Source organism: Pagrus major, chromosome 23, assembly GCF_040436345.1.
Source record: "Pagrus major chromosome 23, Pma_NU_1.0".
Classification (NCBI taxonomy): domain Eukaryota; kingdom Metazoa; phylum Chordata; class Actinopteri; order Spariformes; family Sparidae; genus Pagrus; species Pagrus major.
The window spans coordinates 547,148-572,359 of record NC_133237.1 but is presented as its reverse complement, the minus strand read 5'-3'; the positions used below and the strand labels follow the sequence as shown (position 1 = coordinate 572,359).

The 25,212-nt window shown below is 40.5% G+C and overlaps 1 protein-coding gene across 1 annotated transcript in view; it reads left to right on the top strand.

Annotated features, from left to right (window-relative positions):
• septin12 (septin 12) overlaps nucleotides 1–25,212 on the top strand; it is a 100,930-nt gene that overhangs the window by 19,331 nt on the left and 56,387 nt on the right. Inside the window, exon 2 of the mRNA XM_073494253.1 lies at nucleotides 1,323–2,876. Within this exon, the coding sequence (XP_073350354.1) occupies nucleotides 1,323–2,876 (1,554 nt within the window). The remainder of the gene's footprint in view (nucleotides 1–1,322; nucleotides 2,877–25,212) is intronic.

Genomic DNA, 25,212 nt, shown 5'->3' with positions numbered 1-25,212 from the left:
CTGCATTAACAAGGTCATCTAGCAGCAATCTAACGACACCATATTTATAATCATTAAAGAAAAGTTGCTTCAGTAAAAACAAAAAATAAGACTTCAGCTGCATTTAGACCACATCTGGCACTGTGGCGAAAATGCAGTTCCTTTCATTCATTTAAATGAGAATAATGTATTTAGGCTGCGAGTGCCAGAAAAAAAAAAAAGCAGCAAAGCTTAAGCTGAAACAGACTCAACTTTTAGAGAAATGCAACCCAATGTCACATCGTGTGGCCAATCAAGTAAGCTGGTAATCAGACTAACAGCCTGTATGACCGAAATCACTACGGAGCGTAACTTAATGTGTTGTGTATTTATTCATTGTGTACTTGTGCACCAGTTTAAAATGTTTTTTTCCATCTGTGGATGTGGAAAATCACTGTAGGCCTTGCATGCATCACCTACTGTGGCAGAGGCATGACCCACGGATCAGAGTAGAACAGTCAATAGCATAGCATGATATTTAGCATGGCTAAATGCTTTTTGTGTAGTGTTATGTTTTATTTCTTATGATTCAGTTTGGTCTTGTGCCCCAGTTTAGAACCCACCGTAATGATATGCCTTGTATCATGGTCATTTAGGCTACTATTTTTGTTTAATCTGTTGATTTGGGGAAACCATTGCAAGTAGGACCAGCATGCTAGTAGCATAGTGACAGAGCAGCTTCTCCTTTAAGCAAACTGATTGGCGGGGGTTAAAGCTCAACAACGCGACACCACACCATGGATGTTGTGGCTAATTGCTGCAACGCTAAATTCTGTCTGAATGCAGCCTTACTCATTTAATCTGATCAATCACTTGAGTTGGAGAGCTTCATCATTATTCTATAAATGTTACTTTACCAGCTGCTAGAAATAGCCTAACAGGAGGTCATACTATATAGGCCCACTGTAGCTAGGGATTTATTTTCATTAAAGTGTGCTGTGACAATGACTAGAAATAGGTCCAAAGGGTCAAGAAACATGTTCAGACAGGTTGAAAACAAACCCATGTGGAAGAGAAAATGTAGACCAATAATACAAATTATTACCCACAGTGTTCATTGTAAATCACAGTTTATAGATCATGTCCCACCAGAGGGTTGAACATGTAGCTGGATTCCATTTTGTAAATTTGACAGCCATCTTCCTGAAGACTAGATTAAAACAAAAGAGTAATGACGGTTTCACATGGGATGTCAATGTGTATGACATAGATGATGGAGCATTTTGGATGTCCAACACAGAAAATGTTTGGTAGGTGTTAGACATTTTATTAATGACTTGTATGTTATTTCTTTTCACCTGCAGCGCTGAAGAGATCCTTCGACACTGAAGATGTGGACGATATTCCGGCCTTCTCCACAGCTTCCCCTGTCTCCACCCCTGTTTCTCCCTGTTCACCCCATTTCTTCCTGAACCACAGCAAAGCCAATGAGGTGCGGGGAGGAGGTTGCCAGGCCCCTTCATTAGCCTTCAACAACAACAACAACAACCTGGGCTCGACAGCTAACCACCCTCGCATTAGCCTGAGTTCTAATCCCAGCCCAGTGCTCAAATCCCGTACTGTAGGCAGCAGCATGTCCTTCAACAGAGGAACCATGAACAAACCAGCCATCAACAACAACGGCTCCTCTATGGCCAGAGCTGCATCCTTCCAGAGCAGGTTAAACCCTAACGGTTACTCCATGTTGACTGGGCCTGGCAGTGACAATGACAGCCGTCACAGCTCCACATCCAGCCTGGAGTACTCTGGAGGTAGTGGGGGTGCCCTCACTCTTACTAAACTGGGGTCATATTCCAGCCCTACTCCTCCAGGGGAGTACCCCCGAACCCAGCCCCAGCTCCCACAACAACCTCTAGAGGGAAGTGCTGTCTTGGGTAGAAACCCCAACCTAAAGAAGTTCTCCTCCCATGGGAGTGTTTTCCACTCTGAGATGGACCAGGGACAAGGGATAACGCAGGGTCTTTCAGAGCCTCGGGGGATGAACCATGGCTCCATGCCCAGCCTAGACCTCCAAATTCTTGACGGAGGAGGAGGAATGGTGGGTATGCATCGGGGTGGAGGTGGGGGCATGATGTCTCCACAACTGAGGTATGCCAGCGCTAATGCCCACTGGAATGGTCGCCATCATGCCAGTTCCTCTGGGGAGGAGGACTACTGTGGCTCCAAAAAAGTCTCCCAGAAGCAAGGGCCCCACATTCTCAAGGCTCCACAGCCCAAGGCCAAAGAGATTCCACGCCTCAACAAGTTTCCATTGGATCTGGACAGCTTGGTAAGCATCACCTCAACCACTTCTCCCATCAAGGCTCAAGGAGGATCCATAAGCCCCAAACCTCTGCCAAGGAGCACAGGAGACCACCAGCACCACACCAGCCCACCTTCCACCTCGGCCAGCCCTTCAGCCTCTCTCAGCAGCCTGGACAGTTCTTCTGACACCCCACCCATCTCCCTCCACCATCCCTTTTTGCCTTTCTCCCCATGCTCTCCAATTGCCTCACAGGTTTCAAGCCCTGTCCCAGAGTTGAGTTGCTACCTGGTGCCCTTTTCTACAGCCCAAAGCCCTCAGCTAGAGATCCCAGGGCCCCAGATTGTTCAGGTAGTCTCTAAACTGCCTAGCCCTTCCAGCCCTTCCAGCCACAGAGCCATAGGGTTTTTGGAGGATGATGTAGGTGATGCCAAAGATACCGTAGGCTCAATCTTACAGAGGATCGCTTCCTTCTCCCAGCATGTTGTCACTGACACCATCCCAACAGGAATGACCCAGCCCCCAACTGTCCAAAGCAATGGTGGGTTATCATCCACATTTGAGTGTCCAGCCGAGACAGCAACCAGATGGAAACACGGGATAAAGAAACATAAAGGTAAGATGGTTTTTAAGTGCTTGAAATGCTTCACTTGCAGTCAGGGATCAGTGTAAATCTTGCACCACATCTACTGTTTTTTACGACTACTGACATGAAAAGACCACAACATGTAGAGAAACACACACAAATTTTTAAATTGAAAAGTTGATACGCTGTTGCAAAGACAAGCATTAGCAACATGGCTATTGCTAGCAGCCTGGCTACTGCCCAAAGCAAAGAACAACTGTAAGAATCCCAATTTGACCTAGAAACCACAATCTCGTTGCCATGAAAAGGAGATCACTTTGATATGTAACATATTTTTAACAACAAATATGTTTTGAAGGAAGCTTAATGACAACTGGATAAAGTTTTGTATTGATGTAATGCAATGTTGTAGTCAAAACCACCTAAACCAATGCCATGAAGAAGACCAGTGTATGTCAAGACAGAGACAAGACCAAGACTATGATGGGTTGAGACCAAGTCAAGACCAAGACCAAGGCAGGGCAAGACTAAGTCAAGGCCAGGACCATACTAGTGAGTCTCACACTTTTTCAACAGTTTCACAACCACCGTAGGTTCACGCTTTGAACAGGAGTGTAAGGGGGAGTTTAGTTGGCTGTGTTCTGCAACCTCACCCTCTAGATGCTATAATATCATACTCAATGAACACTTAACTTATCCAACATTGGTTCTGACATATGGGAGAAAAAGAATGGTGTTGAGTAGGGATGTAACCATATCAAAAGCTCACAGTATGATATCATCACGATATATAATCCACGGTTGGATATTTATCATGATACCCCCCCAACCCCCCCCCAAAAAAGACTAGAACATTGTCCTTTAATAATAAATGTGATGTATACAGCATTTGTTATTCATATACCGATCTCCCTCCCTCTTATTGTCCAGCAGACGACCAGGGCTATGATAATATCTGTCAGTGTAACTGACACGTTACTATTTCCTAACTATGTTCAGTGGTTGTCAGGTGTTCTTGGAATTGAGTTTCTCTTGCCAGTAAACACACCGTCTGGTTGTTGTAGCTGCAGTATCTTTGGGCTTGTAAGGTGAAGTAGGTGGTGGAGCAGCGACGGACAGCTGGCCTGCTTGCGCCACCTAAAGAGCCTAGAGACACTATTGCAGCGAAAAGCAGCTCCGGATAATGAGTGAAGAGGTTGGAGTGTTATTACAGCTCAGGTTGGTAGATACCCCCAGCGGTATTGCAGCATTTTCTTTATTGCGGTATCTCGAAATTCGGTATATTGTTCAACCCCTATTGTTGAGTTAAGATAGATGGTTCAAGCAGCAGTCCTCCAAAACAGCCTTCTATTACTGGCAATAACGCCATCACTTTCACTTCAAAAATGTGCAACACAAGGACATGAAGGTGAAGGTTCTCAGTCATCCAGGTCATGCTAATTCTAAGTGCTATTTCGTAGGCAACTGGACTTGTTTCAGTTTCTTGAAGATGGTTCACCTCTCATCCAAGAGGCTTTTTCAGTCCTAACTAACTGGAGGGGAGTTGCAGGCTTTTTAAACTCTGTGTGGGAGTGTCCTTACAGAGTCATTTAGGACACGTGTGAACTCTGATTTTCAGAGTTGTTAGGGCCACTTGTGGGTTGTTGACCCAACCGGCCTTCATGTGGGTTGCTAGGGCTAGGTGAGACCAGGTGTGAATGGTTGTTAAGCTGTCTAGGGAGGGAACTACATACTGCATTGTAGGTGGGTGATGTCATCGGCCACCTCCTCTGTTCAAAGACGGTCGTTCTAGTTTGACATAGATGGATTCCTTTACTCTTCTTTCAAACCATCTGTCTTCTCTGGCCAAGATGTTTACATTGTTGTCCTCAAAGGAATGATTTTTCTCCTTCAGATGTAAGTGGACAGCAGAGTCCAACCTGAGGAGTTGGCCCTCCTGTGTTGTGCCATTCGTTTATGGAGAGGTTGTTTTGTCTCCCCAATGTACAAATCTGTGCAGTCCTGGCTGCATTGAACAGCAAAAACTACATTACTCTGTTTATGCCTGGGTGTTTTGTCCTTAGGATGGACAAGTTTCTGCCTCAGTGTGTTGGTAGGTTTAAAGTGAACCAGGATACGATGTTTATTGAAGATCCTCCTGAGTTTCTCAGATGTTCCTGCGACATAGGGAATGATGACGTCACGTTTTCTCGTCTCCTCCTCTCTGTCTGCTCTGGAACTTTTAGTGGTTTTGACAAAGGTCCAGTTTGGCTAGCCACAGGTTTTAAGTGCTCCCCTGATGTGCTTCTGTTCCTTCTCCTTCCCCTGTGACTTAGTAGTCTCAGCCCGATGGTTTATGGTTCTGATGACCCCCAGCTTGTGCTCCAGTGGGTGATGAGAGTTGAACAGCAAGTACTGATCTGTGTGTGTAGGTTTTCTGTACACTTCAATGTTGAGGCTTCTGTCTTCTTCAATGTTTACTGCACAGTCCAAGAGGACTGAAAATTGAGGTGTATAGAAAAACCTACACGCACACACTTGCCATGTAATTTGTAATCAGTAACTGACTTACTGAGATTTTAAAAGAGTTTCTGTAGCAAGGCAGATTAGAGTTACCTTACCTTTCTTTATGCTTCATTCTCATTGTCAATTAAAGTTTGACGTGGTGCTTCAGTCCAAAAGTCCACATTTGTGGGCTGGGGTCTATGTGTGTGTCTGTTTAACAAGTGATGACAGGGAACATCCTCTTGTTTACATGTCAATGTGGAAAGACAAGTCAAGGTTAGGAGACATGCCTAGCAGCCACACCCATTGTGGTGGTTTCCGGTTGTAGTGCACACACACAAAAAACAGTAATACACAAATCAACACTGATTTTACATTTTTAAATTGTCTTTTCTGGTTAACACCAACACACCATTTTCATGTTCCTTTAGTCAGAGGCTCTTCCTCAGGTTCAATAAACATTTATACACATACACATTGACAAGTTGTGTGTCTTGTTTAAAGCTTGTCTGACATTTTTAACTGGATTTTAAGGGTATTTTTAATCCACCTCCTCCCAGATATCTGGCTCACTTACTTACTATTGCTACCCCCCCCTGCACCAGACTGTGGAAGCCTTGAGCAGCTCTTTCAGCAGCAGACTCTTACACCCACTGTGTAAAAAGGAGTGCTTCCGCAGATCATTTATCCCCACAGCCATCAGACTGTTCAACTCAAGCACTACATGAACAGTCACTTTCCACCCACTTGTTTGCTTTTGTAAATATCTTATTGTTTTTGTAAATATCTCATGTTTTTCTATTTATTTTCTATTTAATATTTAATATTTCTATGCATATTTTTCTGATTCTACTTGTACTGTTGCACCTCGAGCTGTTGTAACATGTGAATTTCCCCGTTGTGGGATAAATAAAGACAATCTTAATCTTAATACAATCTTAATCTTAACTTGACTGCAGAGCCCTTCACATGCGAATCTGACACTAGAGGGGTAGGTAGAGCGTCATATTTTGAAGCATAAGGCCACTCACCACTGAGGGAGAATGTGTTGCTCTGGCTCAGGTACAGTGGATTGTCCACTCATCTTAGGGTTGGTGGTTCAGTCCCCAGCTTCTCCTGTTCACATTTCACATTGTGTTTGGGCAAGAGGCTTATACAGCATATAAACCATATACTCTTAATTTCATCCATGCAAATCATTTATGCATGTATAACATGCCAGTTAGATGGATCTTTGAGATGTCCTGCCATGTCCTGCCTTGATGATGAGACGCCTGGTTGTTTACATGACTGTCTTGACTACTGCAGATTCAAAAACTCACGTGAGCTGTTTAACAAACATAAGGCTTCTGTTCTAAGGCGCCGGTTGGGATTTTCCCCTCGCCTCCTTCAATTTCATCAGGGACTTAGTCCAATTCCTCTGAGATGAAAGAGATATAATAGACGGATCCAGCCATACTCAGTTCACATTTTAATTCAGATTTTCCTGAAACCTAACAAGAAAGAGTGTGTGGGTGTACAATTTTATAGTATGTAGCAGTGATAGAATGTAACTTAGTACGTTTATTCAAATACTGTTCTTAGGTACTAATTTTGAGGTACAGAGCCAAAATACTACATTTTTTAGATTAATTTATTTTATCAGTAATCAGATTCAAAAATGTATCACTGATTCCAATAATCATAAAAATGCTGATATCAGAAAGATAATTGGGCAGGCCTATAGTCAGTTGACACATAGAATACAATAAATATATAGATATCAAGACGTTGACCCAAGTACTAAGTGTTGATATCATGTGATATCTCTACTTTTACTCAAGTATGACTTTTGGGTACTTTGGGTACACTGACATGTAGTTTGTTCTCCACAAAATCCTTGATATCTACCTGTAACATGCTGACCACTATGAGATGTTGATGATGCTTTTTTTGTTTGAATCCTCATAATTACCATGTCAAATGCAGATTGGTTTGTCAGGGGAGGGAGAATGATGTCAGAGTCATTATTATATTGCCATGTAACACTTCTTGTTGAAAATGTGCGTGATGCCCTCCCTTCCCCACACACAGAAGTTCGCTAACAGTGAAAACATGAAGAGCAACCCAACTGTTGCTCGGAAGAAAGGAGAAGGAGGTGGAATATAATGCTGTTTATTATGAAATCTTAATTTAGGGACATACTGTGCAGGATTTGTAGGTCCCCATTAATTATAACACTATTAGAAATTGGCACTGACTCCCCACCTCAACAAGGGAGATGGAGAGAGACGGAGCAGCAAGCTACACAGTGAATGACGAGAGAAAGCGGCGGTAACGCTAAAAAGCAATTATTTGGAGAAATTGAATGTTTTCTAAAGCAAAAAAAGAAAAACAGTGTGAATTCAGCAGACTGCTGAGCTCAGAGTTCATGTCTTGTTTCCTCATCCAACTCGGGCGTGTTATGGAATTTACTGCACAAACACAGGTTGATGATAAAAGTAACCATTGGTCTTCTGATTGTTTAGCTATAAACATGGGTGTGTTCACACATTCAGTCAAAAATGGTTCAGAAATTCACTGTTCCAGTTTCAAGGCGCTCAATCTATCCTCTGTATCTGATATTTTTGGTCATAATTGAAATTCAAAGTCCGAATAGAAATTAAACATGAAATAAATTAAAAAGATTATTATTTTAGTACACATATAGTAATAATAAGCTCATAAATAAACTTAAAAAGAAAAAGTGAATTGAAAAAACAAACTTAAAATGTAAAATGATAATCTGAAGTAAATTTCAAATGCGACATGTTCAACCTAAAGGATTTGTAAAGATGAAATTGTCGATGGTAATGGAACTTAGACAAAAGAAACACTAAATGTGCTACTCAGAAATCAAGGGGAAATAATCCGTACCTCTCAACAATAAATTTTTTTTGGCTACAGCTGGCTTAATAATCAGTAAAATATATGTAAAAAGGAAATCTATGAATATAACTTGTGAATGTAATAACCACTCAACTCATTCCTAAGTTACCGCACTCTGACAAAGGCATATTCTGGCAGGTTTTTTTGCAAATGCATATCATAAACTCTACCACCGACTGCCCCAGTAATGAATTGGTCACATATTTGCACCTTGACTAGACACAGTCCAGCCATATACTAGGTTTTGACCTAGTGTTGTTATACAATATTCTTTGCCGTATGTGAAGGTTGCTGCTCTCATCTGTCTTCACATGGTAAATAATAAGGCTAATGTGCAACAATGGGTGTTCACAGTGAAATTATTGCTTTTGCGCTATTCAGGGCTTTTCTCAGATCGTTTGCATCCCATTAAAACATGAAAACAAAAAGGGGCCCCTGGGCCTTTTCTTCTACTCCCTTCCTCTGCTCTTAGAGAAACATACAGAGGAAAACAAAAGTCAGAAGACAAAAGAAAGTGACAAAAAAAGAATTATAGAAAAGTAGAAAACAATGTTTTCTCTTATTAGTCAGTAATAAACTGTAGGAATCCAGCTCATCATCCCAAGAAGTCAATGCAACCACATACTGAATCAAGATTAGTTCTGTTCCCATAGTCACATAGGTTATTCTGTTTACAGTATATCGCTCTCTACATCTCCTCCACCTTGAGACAGCTTTCTTATCTCTCCCTTCATTTTCCACACCTCCTCGCCTCATCAGTTCTGCATTCCTCTCTATCTCTTTCCCTCGTGTTTTCTGATGCATCTCCATGTCACACGAACAGGTATTTTATAGGCATGACTCTCCATCAGGTATATGATAAATATTTTGTGTCCAAACACCACAAACGGCACCGTCATTATCTTGAATAACTTTATTTAATCCTTCCTCTCTGCTCTTTTAATCTTTTTTGACCTCCCCTCTCCCTCTTTAGCTATCATGCCCAGGCTTGTCTGGACTCCCTGTCCCAATCCCACTCTCTTTCTTATTCAAGTTTTAATAACAGTGGTTTAGGGAATAAATTCCTCTCCTGCAGATGTCTAAACCACTGTTCCATTTCACACCCGTCACTGTGTATTCTCTGTCACAAAAAGTTTTTTTTGTGTGTTGGTAATAGGAGAGGTGATATTGCTGGAAGAGTAAGGAGTAAGGGCAGAGAGACACTGGGTGCACTCCATTTGGCTAACAATAACAGCACGGCTATTCCTTTTACTGTCCCATCAGATTTGCTTACCAATTAAACATAAAATCAGTTGAGGGCATTTGTCACCAAATTAGCAGAGCATTGTTAGCCCCAATTCTTCCATAGTACTGCAGTGAGGAATTGCTACTCAAGATAAGTGCATCATTTGGATGCCCTGTCGTAATGGAAGTGCAAATCCCTGCCATGGCTGATGTTCCAGGTCAAGTGAGAACTGAATGAAACTCTTTACTGAGTAATGAAACCACCAAAAAGAAGGCCCATTGCTCTTAGTACTTATAGATGTTTTTTCCCCAAATATACTTTAATGAATGAGTGATGAAAAGCAAAGGGAAAGTTAAGAATTTGTGATGTACAGATTTGTATGCTTGTCTTAAATGTCAGCAGTTGGGTGACACTTCACTTACAGTTAGATAAAAGAAACAGCTAATCAGATATTTTCATGAGGGAACCTCCTCCCTGTTGCTGTTTGTTGCTGCTTCAGCCCACTAGGTTGTCCTTCCCATCAGCTCAGAACCCCATTTCCTGCCCAGTTGTTTGGGTCAAGGCCCTGAAATGTGTTTCCTGCACCAGATAAGATTAGCTCAAACTGGGTGTTAGCGTTGTTTGATGAACACACACAACAGGACAGACACTGATGAAGACACTGACAAAGGTGAAAAGGGTAGGCTGACAGGCAAACATGAGAAGACTTCAAAATAATGACTTTGTAAAGTGCCCTCGAAACTCCCAAACATTAACTAACTCTGTAATGATAACTTCCATTTTAAATACAGGGAGAAATAAAAGGACAAAATGGGCAGAAAGGATAAGGATAAGTGAGCTTGTGGTTGAAAGGTGTAAGACAGCAAGGGGATTGTGACATGAAACGCGGTTAGACGTAAAGGTAAAACTCAGGAGTGAATGAGTGCACAGTAAATCAAACTGCCATAAATCAACAAGTGGATTAAAGGCTTTAAGAGGATAGAACTTCTTCAAAACAATGTAGTGGTGATGAGTCACACAGGTCAGTGAGTATGTGTGTGCATGTGTCATGACGCTCTTTCTATAAAAGTGGTGTACTCACTACAAAACAAACTAAAGCATGGAGCAAGATGTTGGATAGTAACTGCCTGATTTGTGTTTCATTCATTCACATTCTCCATGTGTGTAAATAAAGAAATATTAATAAAATCATACTTTACTGACTATGAATCTGTATCAATCAGATGAAAACATGTCAACAATTTATGCCCATCTCCAAAAACACTGAAAACTGTAATGGTGTGCTTACACCAAATACATTGCAAATTTTTGCCCTGTCTTAAAGGTGACATATTATGCTCATTTCTGCTTGTTGACATGGTTCCTTGATGTCTAAATGGAATGATAGTAACATGCTTTGGTCGAAAAAACCGAAGGATTGAGCACAGCAGGGGTGTTTACACACCAGTTTCACAGCCCTGTTTTAAGCGGCTGGTTTGAGTGCCTTTCCCTTTAATGCTAATGAGCTACTGCGTGCGCCGCCCACCTCTTCCTGCCGGGCGGAAGACGTGAGGACGGCATCGCGTGACCATGGCAACGAGCTATACACATTTGCGAAGCAACTTTTCTGTGTCCATGCCTGCATATAACTGATAGTAGCACAGCAGACATGTAGCAGCTAACCCCTGTCTCCGGCTCCAAAACAAAGTAGTGATTGCTTTACTACAGGTAACGTGCAGGTCACTGTCCTTTAGCACAACATGCTAATGAATTAACGTAGCTCACCGTCCGCTAACAACCGAGACATTTCACCCCGTCTCCTCTGCGTGTTCACGGCGGAACAGCAGCTAATTCATTTTCTCAATTCACTGTCATGTTTTAAAAGAGTGCTGATATGACAAATTAACGTTTGGTAACATTAACATTATCGTGAATACTACGGCCAGTAAGCCCAACGTTGATAACTTCACGTTAGTTCAGCCTCATATTTACATCGACGGTTAGCGTTAGCGTTAGCGTTAGCATTAGCATTAGCGTTAGCGTTAGCTCATGTGCTAAACGGCCAAAGTAACACAAACTACACTGTTTTTTAAATACTTACAGTTCCATCATTGACAGTGGGTATGGATCCATCTTTTAAGAGACAATCTTGTTGCCAGTCCAGCGTCCAGTCCTGACCCTGGTTGCTGAAGCAGTCTGGCGTGTAGTGACTGGCACAGACCATAAGGTTTTTGCTCAATGAAGCTGGGACGTTTCCCTGATAAATAAAATGTAGCCGCTTCGCTCTGATATCCTCTTTGGTAGGGAGGCCATGTAGCGAAACAGGAGGATCCGTGCATCCGACGACAGAGCAGCAGTGCTCGGCTTTCGGGTTGTACATGGTAGCGGTCAGGCTGTCGCGTACAAGTTAAGCGAGAACGAGAAAATGGCGGATCCTCGTCCAGGTAGCTGGCGACGTGTGGGAGGAGATAGCCAGCGCGAGGACTGGAGTATGCAAAAGACCGGATTGTGACGTCACAATACGGTCGAAATCCAAACGGCTCGTTTAGAGACCCAATCCCTGACTCCAGTAGTTTACGAAATATTGACTTAGTTGTCGAAAAATCATGCTTAAGGGGTGGGGAGGCACTCCGGATACGCAAATATACATACTAAAGCAAGGAAAAAGTGAGTTTTGCATAATATGTCCCCTTTAATCATGTGAGTTCGATTGAAGGATCATTTGTGCAACCCCACCGTCGATCCACCCAGCCCTTGGCAAAGCCCCGCAACATGCAAATCTTTTTCTTAAAGTTGTATATTTTCAACTTGTGCAAATATGCAAATTATGCAAATTTCACATTTTTTATTCATTTGCGTTGTCTAGCGAGAATAGTCGCACAAGAATTGCAGAAAAGTGCAGCCAGACTTTTCCAAAAGTTGACATGCTGCTAGAACCAACAGTGATGAGTACGAACAAAAGCATGTTTGTTGTTTACGTTTATTGTGACAATGTCAGATGTTCTGTCACATGTGATACATGCAGCGACAGACTCTTATCAGCAGCACAAGACATGTTCAGCAGTGAGCAATAACTGTTGGGCTGGGTAGCCTTTTCTGACTGCATTTGTGATGGCTGTTTTCCTTGGTTTTATATGATTGTGGCATTGATTCAGCAGTGAGTCCAGAGGAAATCCATCTCCCTCATCTGCCTTCCTCTCTTGTGTTATGCTGTTCCTCTCTTGTTTTATGCTGTTTGGCAAAACTGTTGAGGGATCTCTCATTACACACATTTTTGCTTTGTTACTCTTTGTGTGGTTAGAGGCTGGTTAGCACATGTCCCAGTGATAGTTCCAGCCCTTCTGTGTGAAATGATCTAGACTAAAGGGTCAGAAAAAATACAGACCTAGTCATGGATGTGTCCTACTCACTCATATGTGTGAATGATGACACTGTCTGTGTGAGTGTGTGCAGCTTGGCTTGGATTTACTTGCAAATTTGTTGTCCTAACATGGCCACCCTTTGGGTTATCTATCAAAAGAGAGAGCTGAGGGAACAATCCCTTTTGCTCCTCACACCTACTGGTGCTGGCATATTTGTTTATATCATATATATCATATATTATAGAATTCTTCTTTTAAGAATGCGGGGAACTCTTGACTTGAAGTTTGTCTTGCCCTTTCAGCACCTCTTTTCTTCAGTACACAGCCGCATAGTGTCTTCATATTCTGCATTGTGATGAACTCTCAGATGCTGAACAAGGTTTGTGGTGCAAGGAACAAGGAGTGCCCGACACCTTACGCATTTATAGAGATGCAGTATGCATACGACTGTGACAGGTGGGATGAGAAGTAGTTCCTATTAAACAGTGGGTAATAGATCCTGGTGATAGCATAGTAACTTTCTACTGTGTACCTGTTGGTGAAAAAAAAACAACAAATTAGTGTGGCGTGTAAATATCCATCTTTTCACATGAGAATCAATGCTGGAACGGACATGTTTGGGATTGGAAATATCAATATTTCTGTATCTATCAGCACACCACTAATCACGAATATCCTCACATGAATGACATGAAAAAGCTGTCTTAATTGCTAATGTACAGTCTAGATTTCCAGATTATTTAAAATAGCCACAAGGTTGGAGCCTGCACCTTTTCAGTCATTCCAAAATCCTTAGCCATCACCATGGTTACTGCATGGCTTGCCCATGGTATCAACCACAAAAAGTTTAAAATGGATTTGTGGAAATGTATTTAACACCTCCAGTTTGCACTCCAGCCTCCTTAAACACACTATTCTTTCTTGCTTAAATGTAAGGGCAAGTGATTTTAGTATATTTTAGGGCCATTTTAAGAGTTGTAAGCATATTTTGATGATTATCGTGATAATATATTGAATTTCAATTATTTTGGCCAGGATAATCTTGACATGAAATGTTCATGTTGTCCTATGCCTACTACGAAAGGCCGCCTGCTGCCATGAATGAAATGAGTCTGGGGAATCCTACATCTGAGTGCAGAAGATGAGACAAGTCTGGTTGTTCTAACTGACCAATCAGTGGTCTGCAGTGTTTTAACCCCACCTTTTAGTATTGGATCATTGTACTGGGGGACCTCACCAGAAGGGTAATGGAAAAGCAGAACCCAGTGGTGCGGTTCTTTTGATACCATCCTATCAAAACTTTTGATAATGGAAACACAAAAATAATGATAATGTGTAACTAACTGGACTGGACTGCTTGGCGGAAGCAAGCCTTTGTCAAGACTAATGAACAAGTTATCAACGGGGCACATTTGGGCTAAGTCCATGGTTCTAATTGGCTGCGTCCTCATGAGTAACAATATGAAGCCATTATGTGATGTATTCATTTACTGTAATTCTTAGAACTTTGATAAATATAGTACCACTGAAAAATGTGGAAAAAGACATCAAGTCAGACACTCCTCATACCCTTTTTGACCTTTTACATGACCGGTCCACCCTAACCTACATAGTCATTATCCCTAACAATTATCTCTTCTGCAAAGAGATTCACTCAAAGACATTCACATGATGTGTATTGGCAGGGCCTTGTAATGTCGTCCTTGGCCCCAGGGCACCAGCATTCACTTCTAATACCTCTGATGTAAGCCAGACAGAGGGATAAAGAAAAAGATCGAAGAGAGAGCAACACTGTAAAATATTTCACAGTAAAATACAATGCAACTACAGCTGTATACTGTAACTTCACAGTTGCCATGCCCATGGAATTACTGTGATATAGCAGTGTGTAGCTGTGGAATTACAGTATATTGCTATATGTAAATTACATTCATTGCCTGTATTTCAATGTTTTACTGTAAAAGTAATGCAACTCAGTAGCCAGTAATTTACTGTAAATTTACAATTTAAATAATACTGTAAAATATTGCAAATTTGACTTGTTAACTGTGATTTTACCACACAAACATGCTTTGTTTTCTTTGTTCTTGTTTTGACTTTTAATTTAGCAAATCCAAAGACAATACTCATTTAAATTTTTTAATAATTATAAAACTATTAAATTCAACAGTTTACTAGAGCTGTCTCTGAACATAAACATGAACATGAATGAACATGAATTTTCATTTTTAAAGAGCAGATTCAGCTATTAAGTGCTGATATATTCATTCCCTGTCTAATGTCAATATTGATACCAGTATTGATGTGTTACATGGCTGGGGTAGTTATGTAATCAGATTACAGCTCAAAATCATACTTTGGTATCACTAACTGAATCTATGAATCAATCAATTAATATTAAATCGAATCAATATCGAATCATGATTAATCGATAGCAGGAAATTGGTTACACTTTATTGCAACATTGAATGCTTTTGAAAACTGTGACCCACTCACTGACCATTGTTATTGGTCTAATTGACTGTCTCTTGCACACCTGACGCCAGAGAACATTAAGCCCTAACATAACACACTGCCAGCGTAAGCTCACACTCGCTCCTGGATGCTGCGCAAGATGAGATCATCAGCTGCACACCGGTATTTACATCCTGCTGTGAGCGACACACACAAGAGACTTCCAGGAGTGACTGGGAGCTTACACGCTGGCAGTTCAGATGGAGGGCATGTGCGCACGTGAGCGCGCCTGCAGGCTAACAGGCTACAGTGAATATTTAGGCTATAAAAATGCACTAAACAACGTCATTTCAAGTCAACTCTGCATGCTGTGGCTTCGGGACACTGGGATTGCAGTGGATGAGCAGTATGGAGGAATTTTAAAAAGTTTTTGGGTAGTTTTTCAATGGGTCGCCATCAACACCTGCTATTTGCATAAATGCTGCAGGATGTTTCCCCTGAGAGAAGAGAGGGTTTCATCTACAGCAAATGGCATTTCTGGTTCATGTTGTTCATCACAAATATCTGAACATGACTGACTAGACTCTAGACTAGACTAGGCTGATTCAAAGGCTCTGTGGGAACAGACTTATCTAGAACCAAATCATCCAGATCCTCTACACGTCTACTCGTATGTTTCCGGAAAACATGTGAGGCAAAACTGGATGCAACTGTAAAGCTGCGGTCGCAACCTCTGATTGGGCATTTGGTTTCCAATCCGTCTTTTATGCGTGACTTCAAATGCTTTACAAGAGAGGTTAAAGCGTCACACTTAAATGCGCAAGACAGAGCCACACACTTTAAGGGTGTATCAAATGGCTTGCAATGCTGCAGAGTAGATCCTGGTCCTCTGTGGTCTCTGTACATATGTGTTTTCAGAACAGTGGCTTTCTGGTACATCCGAGTACAGTCAGGTACACCACATTGATAGTGATAATAGGGAGTGTTACTGCGCAGCTTTGTGTGCTGAATAAACTGAACAACAGTCCAAACACATGCTCACACATATTAAATTTACAGTGGAACATTGTTCACCAAATGGCTGACAAAATGCAGAAAATGAACCAGATAGCAGGGGCATGAAATAGACAACAGCTATCAGCAAAGAAAATCAATTTTCATTGTGGGTGGTGGATAACAGGGTTGGGTTCCTACCAGCCACCGCCAGCTCAACAACCACCGATCGGCAATATATTCACTGAGGAGGGGGTGGGTGGGGGAATGGGCGGAGATCTGGATGTTGGCTGGAATGAGAGAAAAAGAAAAAAATAATGAAAATTAATTAAAACATATATTTGCATCCAATTGTTATCAGCTAAATTACTCACAAATAACTCAAACTATCCCTTTTTGATGCATTGCATGCTGTCAATAAATCCTGAGAACAAAACAACAACACGTTTGCTCAACTCCTGTAACTTTCGGACTTCCCATGTATTGTTTTTTTTTTACCATCAACCTGGAATTGGCTTCCATTGTAAGACAAAGACCTTAAAATACAGTTCATAAAGACATAAATATACTTTAAGGATCGCTGCTAAATTGTTGAGGTAAAAGTTCTATCAACTATAGCAACTTTGTAGTAATTCATGACTATAAGCTTAGTTTGATCCAAATGTCATTTGCTAGTTTGATGAGACATTCAGTGGTGGATCAAAGTACAATATCAAAAAGAGAACCACTTGATTTTCTCAGATTAATTACACAGTTTTTTGCCCCTTTGGGTATGTGTTCTTTTTACCTCAACAGCCTGCTCCATGGGTCACTGTCCTTGTTGTTTAAACTGCCTCTGAAAAAGAATGGAGAGCAATTAGTGACAGATCATATACTTACCTATCGATATGCAAAGACCACCAAATGAAAGCACATAATTTGAGCTTTCCAAAGGCACAGCGTCGCAGAGAAAAACGGCTTTGAAATGACTTAGTTGCTGCAGCTGGAGGCTAACATTAGCTTACTTTAACTTTGACTTTCACGCTAATTCGTGGCGAAAACACCTCTATTCTTGGTCGAATAACTCACACCTATGCCTCCTAACGACATGTGGATTGGACCATTAAATGAAAACACATGATTTGAGCTTTCCAAAGATAGAAGTTACTTCTCTGTGAGGCAAAAAAATGGCTTTGAAATGACTTAACAGCCAAAAAAGTGGAGCATAAAGTGACGTTACCTTGATCCAAAAGATCGTTCATTTACTAACTCACACAACTAATAGAAAGTTGTGACAAGCTGTCTAATATTTAAGGCTAATGATGTTAACGTTACCTTTGAGCTCTTCTATTGGTATGTGTTCGTCGGGTCATAACATTATCCACCATGGATGTATAAAGACAACGGTATCCGATCCACCCGTATCCACCTGTTGTCTCTTCTTGATCCCACAATGCAGCGCGGTTCAAGCGCAATTCAAGTTTTACAGTAATTTGTTTTGTTATCACAGAGGATGGTTTGAATACAGTATTTTACTGTGAAATAATACAGTAAAATAATGTGAAATCATGATATCAGTTTTTTCACAGTAATTTACTGTGTCTGCATTGATTTCACAGTAAATTCTAAATTACAGTATTATATTGTGATTATTACAATTAAATATTGTTAAATCCTGGTAACATTTTACAGTGAAAGGATGAGAAATGGGGAAGAGTTAGTTAAAGGATGAGGGAAATTATTAGAAAGAGACTTATTAAATTCCTTCCTCTTGTGACACAGGGGTAGTAATGTTCTGTCAGCAGTTGACAAGTATGCTTGGCTCTGTCATAACCATCTTTACCTCTTCATAGCTACACTGTGTGTGATTTATTATATAGTGGAAAATAATGATTTACGTTGTTTGAGGATTTATAATCTTCTCCTGTGTAATTCTATCATTGACACCCACCTAATATGCTGCAGGGAACATCAACAACCTGTCCAGCCGTGACAAATTGCTTTTATTATTTATTATTTTATCATAAATGATATCTTCTGGCAAAAGATACAGAAGTATCTGCTGCTGTACCACCAGACTTGAGAGCACCTTTAGAGCAGTTGAACTCATCCTCAACACTCACCATAAGACCATAAATAGTTTATATTTTACGACTTTATTATCATTCTTTGATTAGTCTGTATAGTTTTTTATTGTGTGTATTTAGCTTAGGGAATTACAACAGAAATGTCATTATGCAATCTTAATGATAATAATGACAACTGACTTAATCGTGAAACTTGAATCTTGAATATTAAGTTTGTTTCAGCCAGTGCCCTTTTTTCAGGGTGTTCATAGATGCAGATGTGCAGGTAGGTCTCTAATTGCAAGTGGAATTGTTACATGAGTAATTTCCACAGTGGCTGCAAATTGTAGCAAAGGGTTTTGATATTGAAATATAAACTTTAATACCCAGAAATCCTCTGCTGCTGATTTATTGAGTGATCCATGAATATGAGTGTGACAACTGAAACATTTCTGAACATGTAAATGTAAAGTTTCTTTACAAGCAGACATGAATTACAGCAGTAAAGAATACATTCCTAATGAATAAAGATTAAAGATAAATGAGATATCATTATTATTATTAGACAAAATGTTTTAGCAAAATTCCTCCAAATTATGGCATATTTTATTTAAGTTAGAGAGGTTGACATATGACTCAAACGTAACCAGTGGATTTTGGTGATAGATCACTCACACACTCACACACACACACACACACACACACACACACACACACACACACACAGACACACACACAAACCAGGGCTCCAGACAAACTTTTTACACTGGTTGTCCTGGTGTGCCTACCTTTCTCATTTTGGTGCACCAGCACATCACTTAGGTGCACCCAATAATACATTTTATTTCAACTACAGCTGTATGATATGGTGAAAAGTTATTTTGGAATTATTTTTACGATTGCGAATGATACATTTTAATTTTTACTGAAGAAAATTATTTAAAATGATGATGTGACATTTGTTGGTATGTACCAAACATACATTCTTTAGTTTTCTTTTGTTTGTTTGTTTTTTTACATCTGGAGAATAAGATTTGTAGGCGAGGGCATCTCTGCAGCACTACAGTACTTCATTATAATGCTGTTCTGTCAAACATTTTACCTTTATCAAAAATTGCCACCTCTGTGATTTGGATATTGCACTTCACCATAATGCGATTTTGATAATATTGCAATTATTAGCCCTAGTTTCAACTTCACAGAAATAAAGGTGCAGAGAAATGTTTTTTTCATTTAAATCACAGCACACTCAACAAAATATAACAGTATCCTCAGTTGAAATAAAGTTAAGTGCTGATGTTCCAAGTGCTTGACAAACTCAAATAAATCAACCTCAAATATTGTTGGGGAAGTACTAAAAACACTGATATAAAAGTTTAAACCTAGTGTTAAAACTACATATTATAGCACTCGTGTGGACGAGCTTAGTAATATCGCCAGAAATTTAGACGTGTTTCTAAGCATGGTGTCCCTCTGCAATTCTCTGTTTTTTGTTAAGTATATGAACTGCAGACTGGATTTCCTTCTAGCAGACAAACAGAGAAAACACTGTGGATTAGACATCTAACTTGTGATCATAAACTGGCAATAACAAATTCGTATTTAGCTGGCGGGGTTATGTTCTGAATGTTTTTTGTGATTCTAATAGTTAAACACTTGGAGGTTATCCAGCTGCTGAGCTGTGTGTGTGTGTGTGTGTGTGTGTGTGTGTGTGTGTGTGTGTGTGTGTGTGTGTGTGTGTGTGTGTTTTGTTGTGTGCCCAGGGCCACACAGAACATTACTTAACTTCACATCAACAGGAAACTGTAAAGCTTCAAGTGCTACTCTGAACAAAGCTTTAGAGCCTGACTCATCTTTAATAGACCCCTCTGTAGGAGTGTGTGGAGCACAGACACTTGTTGTAAGAGAGCCTCTTTGGTATAATAATGGTTACTTGTGAGTTCAAACTGTTCGGAGGCATTTACAGGACAATCTTGCTCTGCTCTGACGTCCACAGCAGAGTTAACCCTTCAGAAACATGACAGCAGTTTGAAAGGAGCGTGCCACAGATTTTATTAGATCATTATAATTTCTAACATGTGTTATGATACAGTGCCATATAAAATATTTGAGGTCCAGTGATCTTTTTAATCAGGATTTGACTGGGCATATTTGCTCAAGGTTGAGAACGCTGTGGTCTTGGACCAACCTGGTTCTTTCTGGGGGTCGCAACTCAGAAAGGTTGAGAACCAGTGGTCTAGTAGTGATGCTTCACAATGACGCTTTTAGTAGCCCCATTCACACTGCCCTTTGAGTGCGGGAATCATGCGCCGATTCTCCGCATCCTCCTCTGTGTGAAAGTTTCAGATGCGGAGAGGGGGGACAGTTTCACTCTGGCTCTGATGCGCCTCCGGAGGTAGTATCAGAGCCGTAGCAGAGGCGAGCCGGCGTCTGTGTGAATGGATAAGCTGGAGGCGCAGATCAGGGCTGTGTCGGTCTGATGGTGTTCACAGTCTGACAACTAAACAGATCCTTCACTCAACAAATAAAAGAGAAATGTCCCACAAAGCAACGTTACAGGACCAAACAACAGTAACATGGTAACTGGTAATGTCTTTGGCAACTTATATGAGGAAAGAAATACTGCAGTTATACGTGGAGAAGTGTCTGTCATCCTGTCTGTCCTACTGATCTCAATCACAACACATTATAACAGCATCCATATGATTATAAACAGTCGGCGAATACATGTTTAGATTTACAGGAGGACACCGGGGGAAAAACGCTGAAAAAAAACGCACAGATGTCAATGTCATGACGTGTACCGTCATCTCTTTTAGATCCACAGCGCCAGCATGCTATATGAAATTACACACTGGAGCAGCTGCTTGGTTCAGTGTGAACAAACAAAGGCAGAGAAAAGGCGACCCTTTGTTGCGGTGATAATGCGATAAAAGGGCTAACTATTGCCATAGATTCAGAGGAGTTATACTGAATTTGAACTGTCCATGGGAGGAACATATAATTGTCCATTCTTAGTGAAAAGTTAAAATATTTGGCAGTCTGTTGTCTCTGACTGTTGTCTCTTGTCTTGTATCTGTATGTATATGCCTCTGCCTTGAATCAGAAAGCAATACAGAGATTTGATTGGCTGAGTAGCACCACATGAATGATATACAAAGCATGCGATCTGTCTTTGAGTTTCCAGGGTTGCTGGAGTCGTACAGACTAGAAAAGCTGTGCTGGTTAAAATACAAACACTGTCAAATTTTAATAATTCTCAAAAATGAATCATTGAATCACATTGAATGGTGTCTTTTTTTCTAATAAAAAGGACACTATTGAGTTGTCAGAGGTGTCGGATTCAGTCTTAGTAATGAGACATAGTTTATTATGATTTTTCTCACAAATGCAAGCGTGGAACAGTTGTAGCCATCTAAAATTGAATGTTATTTTTTGTTATGTTATGTTATGTTATGTTTGTTCACTAGTGAGAAAAGCTGCTAACCCACCATACTGACACTGTAGTATGCAACACAGACATTTCAGTTAATAGTTCATAACTAGTTTTAGTGTGGCTCTTTAATCTGGCTATTATTGGACCGCTTCACATTAAAAGCATTTAATTGTCAAAATATGAGTTGGCTAGTCACAAGACATGCATTGTTCAGTGAGTTTCTAATGTTCATCAAAAATGAAAAAAATGAAATTATTATTAAATGATAAATATGTCGGAGTAGATTTTTTACAGTCTGTGGGAGTAATGGAACAAGAAGGAGCTGTTAGATGAAGAGCTGCAGGTGACAGGCTGCATCTCCAACCTTTCAGAAAGGTAACTCCCATTATTTTTATTAGGTTCTCTTTTAGCATTGAGTTTAAATCTGAAGTATTACCAAATATGTGCTTTTGCTTTTTGCTTTGGTAACAAATCAAATGAGGGGGAGTGGACGTTAATGTTTGCGGGTGCGGGCAGGAGTGCATTGAGGAAGTGGGCAGGAGTGGAACACACAGCATACAGGAGCGGGAGGTAATGGTCAGAAATCTAGCAGGAGCAGGCAAGGGTGGGATGAAGAAATTAAGTGAAGAGTCCTGCGCACTGTACGTCCTCCGCATGTGTGTATGTTTGTCCCTCCTCAGCTTTGTTTCCCCCTACAGACAATCCAGCTCATTGAGCAAACAACATGGAGAGGTGGGACACTTTCATTCAACGGCCTCGGTCATACAGTGATATGCTTGGAGACAGATACACTTCTAGTTTGTTTTTGGTGTTTATGCTTCAGCTGGACGACAAAAAAAGTCAACCAGGGAAAACGGAGAGAAACCGAAAACTATAGACAGATTAAAAAACATAGATGGAGAAGCGATTACCTGTGTTCCTATCAACAGGTCATAAACCTCCTTAGGACTAAGAGGAAATACCCATGATAAGACATTGCATTTTTGTGTGTCCATGTGCCTGTGTGTGTGTGCTTTTGGGTCAGCAGTGAGGTGCAGCTGCATGTGTACATAATCCTGTGTATCAGCAGAGTCCTGGGTGTGTCTGTTTGTTTGCAGTGGGTGTGCTTTCCTCTGCAGATCAACTCCCTGACCCTCACAACCCTGCTGGTGATGCCTGAACACTTTTTCACACTGTTTTCTGCCAACATAGAATAAGCTTTTATTCATCCTGTTCAGCCTGTAGCTTTATTTCCCAACTGCCATGTTGATTCCTCTTACGCTTTATAACATGGACAACAGCAAAGCAGGAGACAGGTGGAACCAGTGTTCAGACAATGTTTCAAAATGACCTTGGTCGATATCCAATTTTGATACTGTTAAACTTTCCCAAATTTTCCCATGGTATACAGTATTACCACCAGCTGATTACAAATCACATTATATGGCTTTGAGGGAGCCGGCAATCACTGCTATACTGTTTTTCGCCATTGCTGCAATGCTGCACTTCAACTGTAATTTTCCATCTTATGTACCATTAAAAATTTTAACATGCTATTATGTTAATTTTAAGGTGTAATTTCATGTGAAGCACTCACTGCATTTAATTCATTTGTTTATTTTGTTTAAGTATTTTGACAGCTGACAGCTGCATTTCTTCAGTGAAAGGTGCTATGCAAATAAAGATTATTATTACAGTTGTATTATTTTCACACAACAAAAATATCATACATGTTCTGTAGCATCAGCAGGGGGCTATGAACTATGTTCATCCTCGCAGTAAGTAGTGGGTGATTGATTCTGAGATGGGCACATAGATCCGAAATGTTACCATCTCCAGCTGTCACCTTCTTCATGCAAATCTTGCACATATCCTCGTCGCAGTTTAATGGCTTTCCCTTGCCATTTGGTTGGAATGCAAAATGCCGCCAATCTGCAGCAATTGCAGTGTTTGGGGGATCAACTCACTTGCATGTGTGACCCTCCCCCAATTGTACACTTTGTTGTGCACATACATGAGAATAGGCATAACTCACTCTCCCCTCTTTTTGTAAACAAGTTGAAGAAACTAGTGGCACAGTGCTTACACTTCAAAATCTGACAAAGTAGACTAATCATTTAAACTTTTTAAAAACTTTTCAGCACATACAACTTCAATTTAATACTTTACTTGGTAATTCTGGGGTAATCTGCTTCATGACTTTTTTAGTCACCTTTTAAAATTTACAATGTAATAGCTACTGTGGCGCATTTTGCACAACAGTTTAAAAAAGGTTTTGATTAATTTTACTTCCCCAAAAAGTGACTGTAGAAGAAGAGAAAAATGGTACTCTGGGACCTGGCCAATGTCTGTCTGTGTCACTTTGTGTGATATATATGTCATTATACAACACAGGGTTGCATAACAAAATTTTACAAAAGATTGTAACTCCTTCATGCTAACACATGTACAGTTATTTGGGCTATAAACATTTAATCATAAACACGCATCCAGGAAAAAATTCTGTTGTGCATTTTTAAAAATTCTGGGGGAATGTAAACAGCAGCAACAAGATAGGGATGAATCTGCGCATTGTCTTCATATAGAAAGTTTAAAAACAGGTAAACACTGTCCATCACACTTGACTGAGTGCAAGTCCACCTCTCCTCATCCAGCTGTAGTCCTGCACTCTGAGGCTCTGAACACAGACCGTCTGTCAAATGTACCAGCTTGATCCTGGATGTTGTGGTGGAAATAGGACTCGGTAAAAATGTGGGCACAACAGTCTGATTTCCCGTTGCTTTTGACCGGTCTGAGTTCCATTCATCCCTGCAAGCAGACATTGGCTTGGAGCAGCTTTAAATCAAAGCTGGATTAGCATGTCTCTTATACCAACTCTCTCCCCTCTCCTTCCTGCCGCAGTGATTATCTCAAAGTCTTCTGCTCATTCATAACCTGCCATTTCTTCTCCAGTACTGATGAATGTATTTCTGTCATAGGCAACACGTGTTTCAGCAATAAAGTTGAAAATTCAACAGTTAAATTAACAAAAATGTAGTGAAATTTGAAGGGGCTAATGGCCACTGCATCTGCATGCTCGCCGTTGCAATGACACTTCATCACAGATTAGCTAATAACGATTACTGAGTAAAGGACTTGTGTGCTGATTGTGCCTGTACATTGAAGCATATCAGGAAAGAATCTGACTGATGGTGTAATTAAAGTTTTTACTGTGGGAAAAATATAGCCCTACCATAAACCACCTGCTTTTAAAATGGAATTTGGTTTAATAGTCTGTCCACTCAAAATCACCCTGGCTATCAGAGATTATTTTAAATTTAATAATTCACATAAATTGAGCTGACCTACTGAGAGAGAGACAGCTTTGCTACAACGATACAGTAATGTTACATTGGACAGTCAACAGAAAAACTGACAGATGTCAGAAATACATTACATGGAGATTGAATGTCAATTGTTAACTACTTTACAAGCCATATAAAATAAAACTATAAATGAAGTA